Source organism: Nannospalax galili, unplaced genomic scaffold, assembly GCF_000622305.1.
Source record: "Nannospalax galili isolate Female #2095 unplaced genomic scaffold, S.galili_v1.0 scaffold485, whole genome shotgun sequence".
Taxonomy (NCBI): domain Eukaryota; kingdom Metazoa; phylum Chordata; class Mammalia; order Rodentia; family Spalacidae; genus Nannospalax; species Nannospalax galili.
In genome coordinates, this window is record NW_008354534.1 from 2,195,325 (window position 1) to 2,214,880 (window position 19,556).

The 19,556-nt window shown below is 42.8% G+C and overlaps 1 protein-coding gene across 4 annotated transcripts in view; it reads left to right on the plus strand.

Annotated features, from left to right (window-relative positions):
- The window catches only part of Cacna2d3 (calcium voltage-gated channel auxiliary subunit alpha2delta 3), a 918,594-nt gene that overhangs the window by 370,069 nt on the left and 528,969 nt on the right, over positions 1 to 19,556 (plus strand). For all 4 annotated transcript variants that reach the window (XR_003846886.1, XM_008851835.2, XM_008851836.2 and 1 more), the window contains exon 5: positions 7,073 to 7,235. Coding sequence is in view for 3 of the 4 variants with exons in the window: in XM_008851835.2 (XP_008850057.1) it covers positions 7,073 to 7,235 (163 nt within the window). In the remaining variant the exon portion in view is untranslated. The remainder of the gene's footprint in view (positions 1 to 7,072; positions 7,236 to 19,556) is intronic.

The window sequence follows — 19,556 nt, forward strand, 5'->3', positions numbered from 1 at the left end:
CCCATGGAAAAGCCAGGCAGGTGTGGTGGCTCACCTGCAATCCCAGCATTCGTGAGGCTGAGAAAGGGATCCCTGGGAAAGCTGGCTGGCTAGACTCACCAAATTAGTGAGCCAAATCCATGAGAGATGTCACCCCTGTAAATAAAGTGGGAAGTGATCAAAAAAGACACTCAGTGGTCAGCCTCTGTCCTCCACACAAATGTATTAGCACATTCTCTCACATACATGTGCATCTGCACATGTGAACATGCATACACACCATACACATACACATGCAAAAAATGAAAAATAAGGTTCATGAACACTTAGAAAAGAATTGAAAGATTTTTGTGTGTGTGTGACTGTAATTTTAAGGTATTCATTCCTATTTAGTAAAATGTATCTTTTTTTTTTTTTTTTTTGGTTTTTGAGACAGGGTCTTCCTGTAGCCCCAGCTGTCCTGGAACTCCATATACCTGTGTAACCCACAGCACATAAAGATGAAGGCTTCCCAGATGACATCCACTCCACTATGTCCAGAAAAACCAGATTGCCATCATAATCAGTCACCTTGTCTGCTCTAGAACTTTCTATAGATGGAATCTCATATATGTACTCATAATGTACGTGAACTTTGTTCATATTTTCAGTATATTAGTAATTTTCTCCCATGTGGTAATCCATTGTATGACTCTATCAAAGATTCGTTTATCCCTCCATATTAGTAATTTTCTTCCATGTGGTAATCCATTGTATGACTCTATCAAAGATTCGTTTATCCCTCCATCTGTTAGTGGAAATTTTGGTTATTTCTCGTTTGGGGCTGTTATGAAAAGGGCTTTCATGAACATTCACTTAAGTATTTTGGTGGACATATGTTTTCATTTCCCTAGTACTGAAAGTGCTGGGTCATAGGGTGGTACATATTTAACTTTGTAAGAAGCTGAAAAATATTTTTCCAAAATATTCAAAGCATTTTATATTTTTACAAGCGATATATGGATTTTCTGGTACCTGTGTATCCTAGGCAACAGTTAATGTTAGTTTTTCATTTTTGCTGTCCTTTGGGTATAACACGGCATGTGTTTGGGTTTTACTTTTCACTTCTCTGATGACTTATGATGTTGAACATACTTAGTCTGCACATTGACCATTCATATACCTTTCTTTGTAACATGCACCCATATTATGCTTAAAATTTTAAGTGGGTTATATGAGTTCAGGATGTATCCTTGGATATAAATCATTTGTCAGGCTTCCGTAGTGTGAATACTTTTTACTGAGCATCAGCTTTTCTGTTCATTTTATTAATGGAAAACTTAATGATGAAAAGGGTTGAACTGTCAAAGTCCAAATTATTATTATTTTTTTATTAGCACTGTCTATGTCCAAGAACTCACGTCCCACCAGAAACCATAGATTTAGCTTCTATATTTAGACCCATCAGTATTGAATTAATATGCATTGTGGTTTGGATGTGAAGTGTCCCCATCAAAGGCTCCTATGTTGAAGCCTGGGTGTCTCAGTGTAGCTTGAGAAAAATACTTAAAGAAGAAAGGGTTTGTTTTGGCTCATGGTTCCAGAGAGGGAGAGTCCCTCATGGTGGGGAGGCATGGGTGGTAACAGGTGGGGAAAGTGGGGGGAGGCAGAATTAAGAAGCTGGTTCATCACGTTTTCATTCACACACTGAGGATAGAGAGAACAGGAAACGGGGCAAGGCTGGTTGCCCACAAAGCCCGCCCCTACTGATGTACTTCCTCCAGCAAGGTTCACCTCTTAAACGGTCCATAACTTTTCCATACAGCACCACCAGCTGATTAAGTTGGTAAGCAGTGTTGCATCAAGACCAACTCCAGGATTAATCCTCAGTCTTGTTGAGGTTTGCCAGTAGACATGGTTTCAAATGTGGTGTTGTGACTGGAGGTAGCAGGAGCCTTTGTGATTGCGCTGGGGAGGAATACTTGGCGCCTAGTACCGTGCTTCCTTTGAACTCTGTCTCAGTACTGTTTCACTGTGATCAATCTTTTCAAAGATTTTATTCTCACTGATTTTTCTCTGTTGATTTCCATTTCTCAGTTTCATTGATTTGTGCTTTTTCAAATTAAAAGAAATATAATCTCATTTTAATTCCTTGCTCTGGATTTAATGTGCTCATCCTTTTTAGTTTCCTGATGTAGAAGCTTAGATGACTGATTCTGGGTCTTGTTTCCTTTTCTTTCTTTTTTTTTTTTTAAATATTTTATGTAGCCCCCGCTGTCCTGGAACTCACTATGTAGACCAGGCTGGCCTTGAACTCACAGATATCTGCCTGTGAATCCATGTCATGAGGTCAGAAGAAGGCGTTGAATCCCCTGAAACTGGAGTTGATGGTTGCTAACCTCCATTTGGTGCTGGGAATCGAACCCGGGTCCTCTGCAAGAGTAGTCAGTGCTCTTAACCGCTGAGCCATTTCTCCAGCCCTTGTTTTCTTTTCTAATATGTATAGTCAGTGCTGTAATTTTCTCTGTAAAGTGTTGCCTTTACCTCATCGCATGTATTTTAATCACTTGTTATATCTTTTTCCTTTGGCTTAAAATTTCTCACAAGACTTCTTCTTTGATCCGCATGTCATTTAAAAGTTTGTTGTTTAATTTCCAAATGTTTGGGACTCTTTCATCTGTTGGTTTTTGATTTCTACTTTAATTCCACTGTAGACAAAGACCATGCTTTGTGTGCTTTATATTCTTTTAAACTTGTAAAGTATATATAATGGCTTCAAATGTAGTCTATCTTAGTGAATGCTTCAAACAAACATTTTCACGTTTGAAAATAAAATGTATTTTCTTCTTACTGGACGAAATATTATATAAATGCCAATTAGATTCAATTCATAGTGTAGCTCACTTCAAGTATACTGATACGATTTATTAAAAGTCTATTTTAATTTTTATTCATATGTACATCTATGTGTCTATGTGAATGTCTGCAGTGTGTGTTTGTGGGGGGCTGCATTGTCAGAAGAGAGCATTAGGTCCTTTGGAGCTAGAGTTATGGTTGAGCCACTTGATGCGGGTGCTGGAAAACAAAATTGAGTTCTCTGGGAGAGCAGTAGGCTTTCTTTAGTGCTGAGCCAATTTTCTAGCCCATCGGTTCCATGTTTTTGCTTACTAAGTCTAAAAACTGATGAGTATGTGGAAGAGTGCAGTGTAGTAGTGGTTTACCTATTTCTCCTTATAGGTCTTGCACTTTAATAGTCTATTATTTGCATACAAGTTAGGCACATTAAGAGTTGTTTTATCTTTCTATAAAATTTATTTAGGATTAAGTAGTGTTGGGGCTGGAGAGATGACTCAGCAATTAAGAGCACTGGCTGCTCTTGGACAGGACCCAGGTTCAATTCCCAGCACCCACATGTAACTCCAGTTCCAGGGGATCTGGCACCCTCTTCTGACCTCTGTGGACATTACGTGACATGGTGCCCATGTAGGCAATACACTTATACACATTAAAAAAAGAAAAAAAAAAAAAAAAAAAAAAAAAAAAGCTTGAAAGGAAAGAAGAAAAGATTAAGTAGTGTTACTGTAGTGGCCCTTTCCCTGATAATTTTCTTTTCTCTAAAGTCTTCATTGTCTGAAATTTATTTTTATTGTATTTCGTTTCTTTTTTAAAGAAAATATTTTTATTTTATGTGTGAGTCTATTGCTTGCATGTAGATGCACCGGTGTCATGCAATGCCAGCAGAGGACAGAAGAGGACATTGGATCCCCTGGGACTGGAGTTCCAGCCCATTGTTAGTTGCCATGTGGGTGCTGGGAATTGAACCTGGGTCTTCTACAAGAGCAGTCAGTGCTCTTAACCGCTGAGCCATCTCTTTAGCCCCATTTCATTTCTTTTTAAACAGGGTCTCACTATGTAGTCCTGGCCAACCTGAAATTCTCTGTGTAAACCAAGATGGCCTCAAATTCACAGATATCCACCTGCCTCTGTCTTTGAAGTGCTGGTGTGCTGGATAGCTTTAGTGTCAACTTGACACACCTGGGTTGAAGGAGCCTCAATTGAGTAATTGCCTCTATTGGACTGGCCTGTGGCCATGTCTGATGGGCATCTTCTTGATGAGTGATGTGGGAGGGCCCAGCCCACTGTGGGTGGTGCCACCCTGGGCAGGTGGGCCTGTGTTGTATAAGAAAGCAGGCTGAGCAAGGGCCAGGGGAGCAAGCCAGTAAGCAGCGTTCCTCCATGGCCTGTGCTCCAGCTCCTGCCTCCAGGTTCCTGCCCTGAGTTCCTACCTTGGGCTCCCTGATGAACTGCGACCTGGGAGATGTAAGCTGAATAAACCCTTTCCTCCCCAAGTTGGTAGTGGTCAGAGTGTTTTGTTACAGCAATGAAGAAACAAACCAGGACAGCTGGGGTTAAAGCCATGCCGCCATGCCTAGTCTCATACATCTGAAATTTGTGTGGCCATTCCAGTGTTCTTTTGGTTCCTGCCGGTACGGCGTACTTTCTCTGTCCCTTACTGCTAATCTACCTATGTCTTTATGTCTAAAACAGATTTCTTTTGGACAAAATGTAGTTGAGTCTTGTACTTTTTTAGTCCACTATATAAGTCTCTTTATTTTAAGTGGTATTTATTGGTATAGTAGGTCAGATCATAGTCATAGCTGGGTTTTCTTGTTCTTTTTGAGACAGGGTCTCCCTATAGTCCCAGCTGACCTAGAACTTGATATGTAGACCAGCCTGACCTTGATCTCACAGAGATCTGCCTGCCTCTGCCTCCCAAATGCTGGGATTAAAGGTGTGTGATACCACGCTTGACTCTTCAGCTATTGTTTAATTGCTCTTTTTCTTAATTTCTTTTCTTCTCTTTTACTTTTTCTACCTTCTCTAGCTTTGATTGAAAATCTTATGTGACTTAATTTTCTCTTAGCATATTTTATTTAAATTATTTTGATCATTTTCAATGAAATTTACAAATTTCAATTTTAATTTGGGAACATCAATCTTAACTTTAAAGTCACTTTCAAATAACCCCATACCACTTCATGAGTAGTGAAATTACCTTATAATTGAGTATCTTAGTGCATTTCTGGCACTGTAACAGAGAACCAAGGAGCTGATTTGTAAGTAGAAATTTATTTTGTCAAAGTTTTGGATGCTTGAAGACAAAATTAAACATGCCAGTGTGTTTGGTGCTTGGTGGGAGCTGCCATCTTCTTCCAAGATGGTGGCTTGATGTTGCGTCCTCTGGAAGGGAGAAACCCTGTTTTCCCACGACAGAGTGTGGAAGAAGCACCTGGGATGCACTCCCTTCATCCAGCCTTCCTGTAGGGGCACCTAAGCCTATTCAGGAGGAAGGAGACCTCATGATGTAACCAATGTTTTGTTAAGGCATCATGTCGACAATACCTGGATTTTCTAGGAAACATCTTAAACCACAGAGCAGGGTGTTCACTTCTCTGTCTGGTCTCCTAGGGCACTGTTGCTGTCAATCAGTTCCCATATTCACAAACCATTACCATCCAACAGTCTGCTGCTGCTATTATTATTATTATTATTATTATTATTGTTATTATTATTTTAATACTTTATTATTTTTATTTTATGTGTATGCATGTATTGCCTGCATGTAGGTAAGTGCACCCATGTCATGCAATGCCCCAAGGAGAACAGAAGAGGCTGTCAGATTCCCTGGAACTGGACTTACAGACATTTGTTAGCTGCCATGTAGATGCTGGGAATTGAACCCGGGTCTTCTGCAAGAACAGCCAGTGTTCTTAACCACTGAGTCATCTCTCCAGCCCTGCTGTTATTATTTTGAAAAAACCTTTTATATGTTGAATACATTACGAAAAAAGATAAATATTTTTCTTACCATAATGCTTTTCTTTATATAATTTGTAGTTTCTGACCTATATACTTTTTTTTGACCTATATACTTTTACTTCTGTTTAGAACTTGTAAGTCAAGAAATTCTCTCTCATTTTTGTTTGAGTATGTCTTTACTTGTGAAGGATAATTATATTGTAATATAAATCTCTGCAGCGTTGATCTTTCCCCTTTGAACACTAAGCATTTCACTCCACTCTGCTTGCTCTCATGGATTATAAACAGAAGTATAACAGAATATTCTTAGTTCTCTGCAAGACTGTTTTCCTCTCGGGCTTCTCTCAGGATTTATCCTTGATTTTCTATAGTTTGAATACAATAGACACAAGTGTAATCTTTCCTATTTATTGTGTTTGGTGTCCTCTGAGATGTCTGTGTCTTCTGTTTGAGATTCGCTATTAATTTTGGAAAACTCTCAGCCCTGAACACTTCAAGTGCTTCTTCGAGTCTTTTCATGTTTTCCTTTTCTTTTTGCTGACGTGCATGCTACTCCTTTCAAAACTGCCACACAGATCTGGGATGCTTGCTTCCTTTCCCTTGTTTCTAAGGTTGAGATGTTTCACTAATTGTTTCTTCAGCTGGGTGCCATCCCCTGATGGTCCATCAAAGACATTTTTTCCTGTCTGTGACAGTGTTTTATTTTTATCATTTTATATTGATTTCCATAAACTGTCCAACTTCTGCCTTTACTCCCCATCCCTTTTTGCATGTTGTCCACTTGGTTTTCCATTTAGTAGTGGCATTGTAATTCTTTCAAGGTTCTCTTCTGTTAATTCCAAACACAAAAAGGCATTGACTGTCTTGCAATATTGCATACTTGATAGAATGCCAGGTCAGCATGGTGTCTCACACCTTTAATCCCAGCACTCAAGAGGCAGAGGTAGTGGGATTTCTGTGAGTTTTATCCAGTTGATTTCTTTAACTTAAATGTATAAACTATGTATTATAATCTTCAATGTACAAAGAATTGAAATATTTCATGTCAGTCTTCTATGTGTTCATATATAAAAGGTTTCATCAAGAATATTTAATAACATTGGCAACTATTCATATAACACTATCCTACCCATGCAAATGTAGTCATAGACAGCCTATAAGATTTAGAGTGGCTCCACGAGCAGCTGGGCATCCACAGGACTGGGGGCAGCATGTGGCCCATGCCCAGGTCTGCCTAGCATCCTAGCCTCCTCCCTAAGCCACTGCTGTAATATCATCTGCCTTTCTCTTTCAGTATGAATACTTCAATGCTGTGCTGATCAACGAAAGAGACAAAGATGGGAATTTTTTGGAACTGGGAAAGGAATTCATCTTAGCCCCAAATGACCATTTTAATAATTTGCCTGTGAATATCAGCCTGAGTGATGTGCAGGTACCAACCAACATGTACAACAAAGGTAAGACACTTGCTGCTGTCGCTCGATGCTCAAGAGGGGAGCTTGCGGGACATACCCAAGTGTGCAGCATGTCCTCTGGGTGGATGACACATGTGCCTGTTCTGCCCTGACACTTTCTGCTTCTATTTTCTTTCTTCACTTCAGCATGCATTCCCAAAGTCAACAGACATTTCTGTTAATACCCTCAGCTCTGCCTGCTTTGCAGTCTCTCTTACAACTGCTTAGCTGTGCTGTATAGGCCCCAAAGCAGACAATTTGTAAGCTAGCGGTATGGCTGTGTTCCTGTAACACTTTCATCTACAAAATTATACAGCTATAGTGAACCTACTTCTGACCCGTGTTTGCTACCCTCTCTTTTGGTTTCCCTCCCTGGATCAGTATTTAAGAGTTAGGGAGCTCCTGAGATGTAACATGGACTCAGTTGCAGTCTTTCTACAAGGTTCTGTATGTCCAGGCTTGCTTCCCTCAAACACAGCCTTCACGTGACCACTGGAGTTCTTTTCCTCAAATTCCCATTTACCCATTTGAATTGAGAATATAGTGGCCAAAGACTGGGCCCTGGCATCCGATGGTTCTGGCTAATCCCCCTGTTCCACCAGCTTCTGGTGGTGACCTGGGGAAATGTTAATTTTTCTCTTGATATTTCATTTCCCTCTTCTCAGTGAAGGGAATCGTGATTATGTCCAAGCTGGCTGTGATGGCACATACCTATAATTCTAGCACTTTGGAGTAGCAGCAGGATAATTTCCCCTGAGTTCAAGGCCAGCCTGAGCTATATATCATCAGGGGATATAGAATGATGTGTATGAGACTCCATGCGTAGAGCTGTCATTGCTACTTGGAAATAACATGCAAACGAATTGAACTTCTGAATTGTGCTGAGGAATTGGATAAAGAGGTAGATCAACCATAAGCTTCTGACTCAGCGTCTCAAAAATGTTTTTCTTATACCTGTTTGTGGCTGGGCACTTGATGCCTCCCTTTCCTGGTTTACCCATGAGCCACCTTTCAGTGTCGGGGAGGCAGCCTCTACTTCATAAACCGTTCTGATACTTATTAGGAATCTTATGATAGGCTAAGCATTACCATCTCCTTCAAAAGACTCACACTTTGGTTTGGAGAAGACAGGTGGGTAGATAATTGGAAGACTAGATGTCAATATTATAGTCTCGTTTCTGGAAAGCCAGGGGACCGTAAAGTCCAAGAAGCAGACCTACCCTTGCTCATGTGCTTAGGAAACAAGTAGGTTTTCTTTCTTGCTCCCGATTTGAAAAGTAATGCCAGTCTAAACTGCCTTCAGAGGACTCTGGGCTGGACCATGTCTGTACTCCTTCTTAGGAGATAAATGGAACCACACCTTGAAACGCTGAGATCAACATTCCTCTGCAAAGGTTAGTATTCTGGGATGGTGGGCTCAGCTGATGAAGACTAAATGAAACTGCCCTTTTTTGTGCAGTGTAGCTGGAAAAGAGGCATTTTTAAAGCAAGAATTATAATCAGCACAGAAGATGAAAAATTAACACGATTTTATAGAGTAATTTCAGGCATTAAACAATCCAGAATGATCTTTTAAAATATGACAGTAGTTTCAAGGCTGCTTGAGCCATTAACACCATTATGGAGATTTAATTTGCATCTTGGGATTTAAATGCATAGTTGTATCTTTCTATCGCAGCGATATTTAAGGGACCCACATCATGACTGGTCACACAGACTGTACAATTGTACTCGTGAAGATTGCTAGACAGAATCTTGACGGTCTGAGCTCTTGAGCTATGGGAGCTAAATAATTACATTTGAGTCATCCTCCACTCAGGGGACCTGCCTGTCATCCCCTACCCATGCTCAACCATCATCCACCCAGGCTGTGAGAAGTAAACTGGAATCATCCAGGGGCTGCATCTTGTCTCAACCAAGCAGAAGGTAACAGCCCACAGGAGAGGGAAGGGGACTTTAGGAAAATGGCTGTTCCTGTTCTAATTCAAACCAGACCCCAAAAGTCTCTGTTCTTTTCAAGTTGCAGAAATACATTTCATGTTCAGAAGGCCTCCAGCTCAGATCTAGTTATGATGACAGGTACTCAAAACACATGCTCCAGTCCTGGTTACTGGCCATGTTGTTCTTAGGGTGAAAATGTTGCCTTCAGCAAAGGAAAGAAGTACAAGTTCTTCTCTCCCAGCAGCCTGGCCCCGTAGGCACACAGAAGAATGGTGTTTTCTAAAGGCTGCTGCTTGCTCTATGGTTGGGTGGAATTTCCAGCAGTCAGTGAAAGTGGCTGGTAACCTCCCCACATTCTGCCCTCTACTTCCTGCCCTCTTGGCAGCTAGGTCGGCTTCCCTCTGTGGTTGCCAAAGTCTTAGGTATAGAAGACACTGCAGGTGATACCACTGATGGGATCTCAAAGAGCTGTATTTCTGGGATTCTTTTGAGGTGTCTTTGTGGACTCTTGGGCTCTGGAGGAAGCAGCATCTTCACAAAACAGTCTCTTCAGGTGCTTTCCGAGGAGTTGTGAGCACGACTCTTAGGCACTGTGAAAACAGCCTGCTTTTAGGGCTGTGAGTGACACACAGAGTGGGAACCGTGACACATGCCTTCCAGGAGTGACACACAGAGTGGGAACCGTGGTGAGAGCTGCCGGGGATCTGGCAAAGGATTAAGAAAAGATCAACTCTTTGTTCAATACCTTCTTGGTGTATCTAATCTTTGGATATTGCATCATGACATTGTCATCTACAAAGTTCATGCTTGAGAACCAAGCAATCGAGTTACAAAAACAGTCACAAAACAACTTCATAGTGCTTTAGGTAAGCTTGTAAGCTTAGGATTTTGTGTTGACTGTATTCATGGCCATCCTGGGGTACATGAGTCCCCGGGACCACAGGTTGGACACACTTTAATAAACTGACTACTTATAACACTTATGTCTACATATCTGTATACATTGTATGCATGCTTATACATGATAGGCATTATATGAGGAGGGGAATACACACGTGTGTGTCCATATATGTGTATGCATGTATGATTGGAAACATCCTACTCTCAAAGTCAACTCCTTTATTCCCATTTCCCCATTTCCCCCGTATCCATCCCTCCTTACACATACCTTTTTCTTCCTTCTGTCGAGTCTTATTCACTGTTAATTAGGCCCGATTTCCCCATTCCTGCTTCTCCAAATGCCTGTTCTTCAGAAGCAGCTCCAACGCAGCCTCCCTCACTCCCCCACACCTTGTGTGCATGGCTCTGTTCTGTGCCTTTGCTCTGCCGGGCTTTGCCCTGAGCCTACATTGCTTCTATACTTTTCTTCTCCACTAGGAGTTCTCTGAGGACGGGAGTGGTGAGTCAGCCTTATGCCCCTCTGTTCTGAGCCCAGTAGGAGCTCTGCAGATGTCTGTGCTTTCTGGCTTGGGCCTGTGGGAGTCAGCCAGGGCTGTGGCTTTCCCATGGTGCTCTCACGGGATCCACACTGATTCAAATAGAAAAAGAGCAGAAGAGATATCAGGTGGCTCATAGACTCTCAAGCAAGAAAGAATAAGACTTGAAATAAGGGTCCTGGAAGAGGGAAGTTCTGGGTACCAGAGCCATCTTCAGATCATCTTACCCTCCCTGAGGAGCTCATATCACCATGGTTCATCCCACCATTACCTAAGTTCTGTGGTTTGAATGCATGTGTCCCTCAAAATTCATATGTTCACACCTCATCAATTGTTGGTGGGCCTTTTAGGAGATCCTGAGATGCCCAAACTCCAAGACCAAGGGAATTTCTGCTCTAAAAGGGCTATGGAGCTGAACAGGGTGGGCTGGGCCCCAGTAAGAGCAGAAACAGCCCTCGGAAAAAAATCCATGGAGCCCAGGAGTGCTGGCCAGGTGGTGAGATGCTCTGAGAGCCATCAGAAGCTCATGGGAGCCAGGAGGATTAGCATGCAGTAGGTGGTCGGCAGCTTTTCCAGGAAGAGGTCTGCATACAGCCTGTGTAGTTCCCCCTCTGAAGAAGACAGAGTCGTCCAGGGACCTGCTTGGAAAAAATGCAGGAGACAAGAATGTGCATAGCCCAGGACTGAAGGACTGTGGTAGGAAACCAAGGGCCTAGAGTCCTAGAGAGAAAACTCCATCAAGGACAGCGACCCTGTGATGATGATGCCCATGCTGTGGCGCATGTACAACAAATACCTACTGCAAGGAGCAGATGAAGATTGACACTTTACCCATGCACAGAAAAAGTAAAGACATAGGAAGACCCCAATCTTTGTTTTTCCTCCCACTGCCCAGCCATAGAGGGTATCAGGGAGAAGCAGACTGTCCCAGCAGAGGTGATGGGACGGTGTGAATTGCAAGATGTGGGTGATGCTATTCTTTTATCTGTTAGACATCCCAGCAGAGCACCTAGTCAGACCCTCCAAATAAAAGTAGCTTCAGGAAGACCCATCTGCACTGTTGAAGAGCCTGAGGAACTAGTCTGTCTATCATAGTCCAGTAGATTCTTCTCGACAGCTCAGGGACAGAGCAAAGGTTTGACGAGACAGACTCGGGTCTCCTGCTTGAAAGCTGAGTGTGTCTGCTGTCCTGGGATGGGAAGGCTGGCTGGTTTGGGTTTGTCAGATGTCTCAACCTATTTTTCAAATGTTGAGCTTGATAAAATGCAAAATGTTATTTTGCCAAGCACTTTTCCCCTTAATTACATGTGTATATTTTGAAGGAAATTTAATCCATATGTTTCTGATTCGTTTATACAAAAATCATTAAAATGTTGTTTTCTAAGAGCCATTTGATGTGTAAGAAGGCTCACAAATCTTTTTAAAGCTGTTTTAACTTTTTTTTTTTTCTTTCGTTTGTTTCTTTTTCTTTGCATATGTGGGTGGGGGAAGCTGAGGGAGGAGAGGAAGAACAGTGAGCACCAGGGACTGACCCCAGAGTGTCAGAAACAAATTCCAGCTCTAATGGCTTGTTTTCTTCATGAGATCCTGAACTGAAGCCCATGTCGACTTAACGGCTTTCCTGCCTGACTCCTGACTGTTCTCGAATGCAAAGGCAAGATGGCCATAGACTGGAATTACGAGCCAAGATCAGAGAACTCAGATCATACTGCTTTCACTGGTTGACGCCCACAGTCTTTACCAAGGCCCCGTGTACCTTGCCACACTGTGGTTAGGTGTCTCAGGAGTACCTGGTGCACAGGTATGGCAGCAACAGAATGAAGGTGTGTGGCAGCACATGTACAAGACGGTGTCCTGAGATGTCACCACAGTCGCCATCCTCACGTATTCATAGTCTGCCTCTTCTAGGGTGGAAATTGTATTCTATGTCACGGATGAGCTACCTATGATAAAATGCACAGTATGTATGTTCGAGTTCAAGTTACATTGCAATTCTTTCATACTTCTGAAAGTTTATACATGCGCACAGACACATCTAAATAGATAAGCACACATATAAATCATATAAATTTGTATTTTCTTCAGAAGTGGTATTATTGAAAGATGGGAGTCACATGGTCCTTTGTGTCTTTCAACACTAGGCCTGTATTTGGCCTGTAGATTTTACTTGGATGGGTGGATGATGGGTGGTTAGAAAGATAGGTAGATAGAGGGTGGCGTCATCACACGAATAATGGCCAGTGGTGTGTTCTTTCACCCTAGGGTCCTAGTCCTGACATTTGCAAAACATCACAGTCACTGGAAAGAGCCAAAGTTTGTAGGTAATTTATTTTGTTTCTTAAAAAACGACTTAAAAACGCAGTCATTTCCAGATAGCCTCCCTCTTGGGTACTTGCTCTCTGGCCTGTGTTTTGAATGGAAGGGGGGTAGTGGAGGTACCCTTAGCACTCTGGGAAGGGTAGCAGTACATGATGCAGCTGGGGTGACAATGTGTCACAGTTGACAAAATAGATTAAGACCCACTATCCCTGGGCTGATTCAAGTAGTCACATGTTACTCCCCATCCCCATGGAATAGCATGAAAGAGAGGCTGCTTTGCTAAGGAAACACAGGTAGACCGCTGGGATTTAAGAAGCAGTGTGGATGCAGGAAGGAAATCCTGTAGGTGGACCCCAGGCCTACTCAGCAATGTCCGGAGTTCTTGCTCAGGGCTAGTGGTATAGATGTATTTCTTCCCTGTGACTCAGTGCTGACCCTGCCCCATAGACGGTTCAGACCTAACTCTTGCTTGCTGATGCAATAGGCATTCTGGTAGCCCCTGGCTTGGGTAGTGGCTGTAAGGAGTAAATGCAGCAGTATACGTTAAGCATTTGACTCTGTGGTACTAGATGATTAAAACTTTTAAGATCCGTGATTGTCAGTATTGTTTTAAGAATGGAGAGTGTGAAGTCCTTGGTGGCCTGGCTTGTGTCTGAAAATGTCTGTGACACTGAGCCAGGTAACATTTTTTTCTCTTGTATCTTGAAAACTTACCACGTCAACTATACTTCATCAAACTCAGTGAACAGAAACTGTGTGAGGGCAGACTTGCAGGTATCAGAGACTGAGCTGTCCCCTCGTTAGGTGGCCTGTATCACTCATCTTCCTTGGACTTGGGGAACCTCTTTGTGTTCAAGTCCCACTGTTTGGTACACAAGGCTACTGAGAGCCTTGGGGTCATTGTCAGTCACACACGCACTGTTTCAAGCCGTGCTCTTCGCTTTCCTGTCGTCTCGGACCCAGAACTCTCACAGGGGCCTTCAGTTCCCAGCTGTTGCGTGGTTACAGCCTTGCCCGGGATAGGAAGGAAGTTTTTTTCTCACACTCTGCTGTTCTTCACAAATCCAAGCTAATGGAAACTTCTATCCAAAACATGATTTCTGCCAACTGTGTTTGAGACATGGCCTTGGTTCTGGCCTCTGTGAATTTACTTCCTTTAGACAGCACACGGTGCTTATCGAATGCCAGACCCATGATTTAATATAATTCCCTCCTAAATGCAACTTGGTGAAGTAGGAATCATTATTCTCATTTAACACACAGAAAACTGAGGTTGAAAGACTTGCTGTGAATCATTCAGGAAAGGGGGCAAGCAGTGTGAACCCCACATTGTGACTTTAGAACCACCAGTAGTGTGTGCTGAGACTCTGTCCTGTATCCTCCCTGCCACAGTTCCTACCACCCTGAGGCTGTACCTGAGTGTTCATCCTGCTGTGTCCTGCCTGTTTACATGCACAGTTCATATATGCAGCAAATAAAGGCCCTGTTTTTGTGAAATTGTGCTATTTTCTTCTCAGTGTGGGAAAATCCATCATAAATGAAAACTAGTCTTATTTTACATAAACACTACCAATCTCTTTCCTTCATCAAAATAATGTTACAGCAAAAAGTCTTTTAAAGATGTAAAGGAAATTTTGCATCAGAATATCAATTTCACACACGCAAAAAATGAGGCAGTTCCACATTTACTCCTGTGAGCCTCCCATACCAAAATGCACAGAAGATGGGTGAAGAAGGAGGTAATGATTCACACCACAAAAGGCGCTTTGTCTTGCTGGAAGTGCACAGCAGTGTGTTTAGGAAGTGGTAAGGTTTGAGTGTGAAATGTTCTATAGGCTCATGTGCTTTCACCTGGTCCCCAGCTAGGGTACTGTTCTGTAAGACCGTAGAACCACTGGATGTGGATCCTAGCTGCTGAAGGGATGGGGCCTGAAGGTTATAGGTTGATCGTGCTTATAGCCCAGAATCTCAACTTCCAGGTGCACCGTGATAGAAGGGATCCCCCTACAGGCTCCTGCCACCACGACCTCTGCCTCAATCTCTCCTTCCAGGATGGACTGTACTATCTCAAACAGTGAGCCTCGTCCCTCCCCACCCTGGTGTTGCTTTCATCAGGTGTCTTATCAACCAACAAGAAAAGTACAGAAAATTTGTCCTGAGAAGTGGAGTCATTTCTGTGATAAAATTTGCCATGTGGTTTGTAAGCCTTTGGGACTGGATTGAAGGAGGAATGTAGAAGACTTTGGAGCTGTGGGTTAGAAAGGCCCTGAAATACTTCAGTCAGAGCTTAATGGGCCATTCCAGCAGGATTTTGTAAAACCAGAATGTAACTAGAAATGTGTTTGGTGAGGACAGGGAGGTTTTAAAAGAGAGCAAAGGCTGTAGTCAGTAAGTGGGGCAGAGGCCTTTCAGTACATTCTGGCAAGTTGTTTGGCTCCATTTTCTCCGTGCTCAGGAAATTTAAATGAGGCTATTTTTTGTAAATGTTTAATGTGTTTGACAGAGAGAATTTCAAGACAGTATAACATTTATGCTGTAGCATAGTTACTATGTACTGCTTTTAGTCTGACTTATAGTGAGTATAATATGGAACAGAAAAATGTGAAAAATTGGCAGTCTGGCAAGGAGGTACAATTAGTGAGTGGAACATTGTAGGCAAAATATCTGCAAAATGTCTAAGGACAAAGCAGCAATAATTGTTAAAGGATTGGCATAACCAAAGAAAACCCATGCACTTTGCTTGGAGAACTACACGTTACCTTGAAGGCAAGACTCCATCTGTAAAGCGCTTCTGGGTGTAACAATGCAAACTCATTTGAAAACATTTCATTTAAAAAGATGATGCTTAAAAACATGAGCGCTATAGGAGAGGTAGTTTGTTTGCTTCAATAGGGCTGCCTAGGGAGATATTTCCCCGGTTCATCCATCCAGTAACCTAGAGGCCTTGAGGTAGTGAAAGGGGACCTTGAGATATTTTGAACTGGCATCAGAACTTGATGGCATCATTGTGTAGTATTGTTTTTTCTGACATAGAATACAAGAGTTAAGCATTTGGAGGCTCACACTGAGGTTCCAGAAAGTTTCTAAGTCTAGGCAGTGCAGCAGGGTTGATTACTGCATAGAACTCCTGAGCGGACTGTGTGTAAAGCCGTGAAAGTGGAAGGTAAATTGAGATGGAGACTCTACGGTGTTGGAGAGTCCAGAAGCTTAGGATATCTACTGAGGAAATCTATAGGGACCTGAGTGGTGCCAGGCCAGGAAGGCTGTGCTTGACAGGCAGCAGAGCTTTAGAGGGAGAGCTGCCTAAGCCCTTTGGAGCCTGTATGATACCGCTATGATCCTCAGATGCCAGACACGGAACCAACTATAGCATTTGATATTTGTCCTGTTGGGTTTTGGTATGATTTTGGTCCATTCCTTCCTTACTATTTCCCCATGGCTTCCTTTGGGAATGATAATGTTTACTAAGCGCCATTTTATGTTATAAATGCATACCTTGTGTTTTGATTTTCCTGTATCTCACAGTGAGAGATTGCCTTGGGTATCATAAGACACTGGACTTCTAAACAGCATTGAAACTATAAGACTGTGGGGCTTTTTTAAAGTTGGACTGAATATATTTTGCATCATGAGATGGTTGTGAACCTATAGGTCTTGGAGCAGAATGCTGTGTTTGAACCTGAAATGTCCCCCATGGGCTCATTGTGCTCATGATCTTTCAGACATGGGGGCATAACTGACAGACATAGACCCATGAGGGTTGGCCTTGAATGTTATATGTCGGCTCTGCTCCTGGCCTAAGCTCTCTGCTGACTGGTCTGCTGATACATAATGGATCCCAGCTTCATACTCACATTGCCATGAATTCTACCATGATGGAGCTGGTACCCTCTCAAACAGTGAACCCAAATAAACCTTTCCTAAGTTGCTTTCACCCAGTCATTTTTCTGAAAGGTGAGTAGGGATCACTGAGTTGAAGCCCTCAACATTCAGATGAAAGGCTCCAAAGGCACACTAGTATGTCACAAAGCTGTTGAAGGAAAGGTTCAGAAGAAAGAGGACAGCAGAATACTGTTGTTCATGTATGCATGTGAACAACATGTGAGTCTACTTTTGGAGCATTTCTAGAGAGTGATTAGCGCTCATCTTTGATGTTTTGGCCTTCTGTTCTATTTAGATGAACACATGTTGCTTTTTTAGTAATCAAAATAAAGGAACAAAAGATCTTATATTTGCAAAGCTACCCATATACAGCAATTTTTTTTTTTTTTCTGAGAGAAGGTCTCCCTGTAGCCCCAGCTAGCCTAGAACTTGCTAGGAAGACCAAGCTGGCCTCAATCTTGCAGATATCTGCCTGCCTCTGCCTCCCGAGTGCTGGAACTAAAGGCATGCACCACTATGCCAGGTAATTTTTAAGGAACACATCTACATAACAATGAAACACCCCTGAATATAAATTGTGACCAGCCTTCTAGTTGATAGTTCTTTCTGCATTGTGGTAGGATGGCTGATGATGGTTTTGTTTGAGCAAAACTGTCAAGTAAGGCTTTGATGGCAGAGACCACATGGATGGCACTTTGCAGATTGTGTGATGTGTGATGTTGTGGTGGCAATAGTTATTTCGAGACAAATATTGCTGGCTTGGAAAAAGAAAAGTTGTTTCTCTCTAAAATGGTTCTATGATATGTCTGCTGATGAGCGTGACGGGATGCATTTCCTCAATTATGAAGAACATTCTATATTTGGAAAATAATATGTCAAGAATTCCAAGGGTCAGACTGGAAATGCAAACAGATTGGAAGTGCGGTTTTCTGGTCTCAAGGAACGACCGTGTGGTCTTGTCTGTGTTTTCCTTGATGCTGTGTCAGACAACTTACAAGAGAGCTTTTGGAAGCAGCTGTTCCTGGGCTTAATGGAATCTCTGCCAGTATGAGAGGTCCTCATAGAGGCCCAAGCTAATGTGGCTGAGGTTGTACACTACCAGTCCCCTCTGCCTTACCCCACTGTCACAGGTGCCATCCTGGAGCCTGGGCTGCATCAGGGCTAATATCACAGGGGGTCTGAGCCGGAGGCTCCACATGGGCCATGTCCACTACTTCAGGGATGCCTGGCAGCAGCACAGGCAGGTCTCGAGAGTAGGATATCCACTGTCATGTGTGCTCTCTGCTCAAGGCTGCTTGATTGTCACCATGACATCTGAATGCCACACCTTTGAATTTTGTGGGTGGGTTGCTATCTCTAATTCCTCTTCATTCTGAAGGGGAAGAGTGGTTTTCGTTTATCTCTGATCTTGTTCTCTTTTCTTCCCATCATTTCACAGTGAGGGGATGACTCCTAAGTTTATTTTGTCTCAACAGCTCTCCTGTGCTGCTCACACATAGACACCTGTGCATCTCCCTATGCATAACGGTGCTGCATGCTGTCACCTTAACTTTTGGCAGTGGTTTAATCTACATCTTTAGAGACACATAAAACTCTGTAGAGAAATCAAAGAAAAAAAGTTCTACACGGTGAAATCCAGATTGGAGCCGTGTCCTGGCTCAAGGTCTGAGCTCTCCCCTCGTGTTTTGAAGGGGAGCCACAGCAATTCAGTAAACATGGCACATACTCCCTTCTGTTGACTTTATTCAAGTACTAGGGCTAGCTATGGGGACATTCAGTCTGACGTATCCTTTGCAGAGTACCCTGGGTGCTGTCCATGTTCTTCATCTACTTCTGTCAAAGGCCGAGGGGAACCTGGGTAAAGAACTGATGAGTGAAGTCATTCAGAGCTCCGGCTCAGGACGCAATGTCTGCAGTGGGTCAGCATTGGGGAGATAGCGGCAGGCATCCTCCTCAGGAGGGGAAGGCTGAGCAAAGGCTAGACCTGCCTTCTTAATGTTCCTGCAGAAGTAGTAGCGGCGGCGACTTGCTTTCTTGCCAATCAGATTGCACAGAATAGCCACAGGCTCTTTGCTCCTGCACCGCTCCCCTGGATGTCAAGAACACACTGCCACGCTCTCTGTCGTTAAAGTAAACATTTTTAGTGAGTATGCACAATGACTGGTTTCATTCTGACATTTCCACCCACATATACTGCTGTCCTTTACTGCTGCTCCCCTGTCCCTGTCTTCTTTCATGTTCCTTCCTGCCGGTTCCTTTCCTCCCCCTCCAGGTTTCCTTTATTCTATATATTTATATATTTTATTATTTATTAAAATGTATACATAAGTTATTTGAGAATTTCATACAAAATATTTTGATTGTATTCACCCCAACTCTTCCCATAGCCGCCAAGACCTCCTTATATCCCAAAATTCATGTCCTCTTTTTTTAGATAATCCATTTACTTCGGTTTGTGCTGTCTATAGACTCCTGGGTGTCAGTCATCTATTGGAGCATGGTTAATCTAGCAGAAACCACACCCTCAGAGAAAACTGACTTTCCCTCCTCCAGAAGCTAGCAACTGGCTGTAGCTCTTGAGTTAAGAGTGGGACCTCACGAACCATTTCCCACTCCGTGATAAGAGTGTTGACTGGCTTCATCTTGTCTGGGTCTTGTGCAGCAACCACAGCTGCTGTGAGTTCTTGAGTGCAGTGGTCCTGTCCTGTCCAGAAGACGCTGTTTTGCTTTGGTCCTCCCTGGCCTC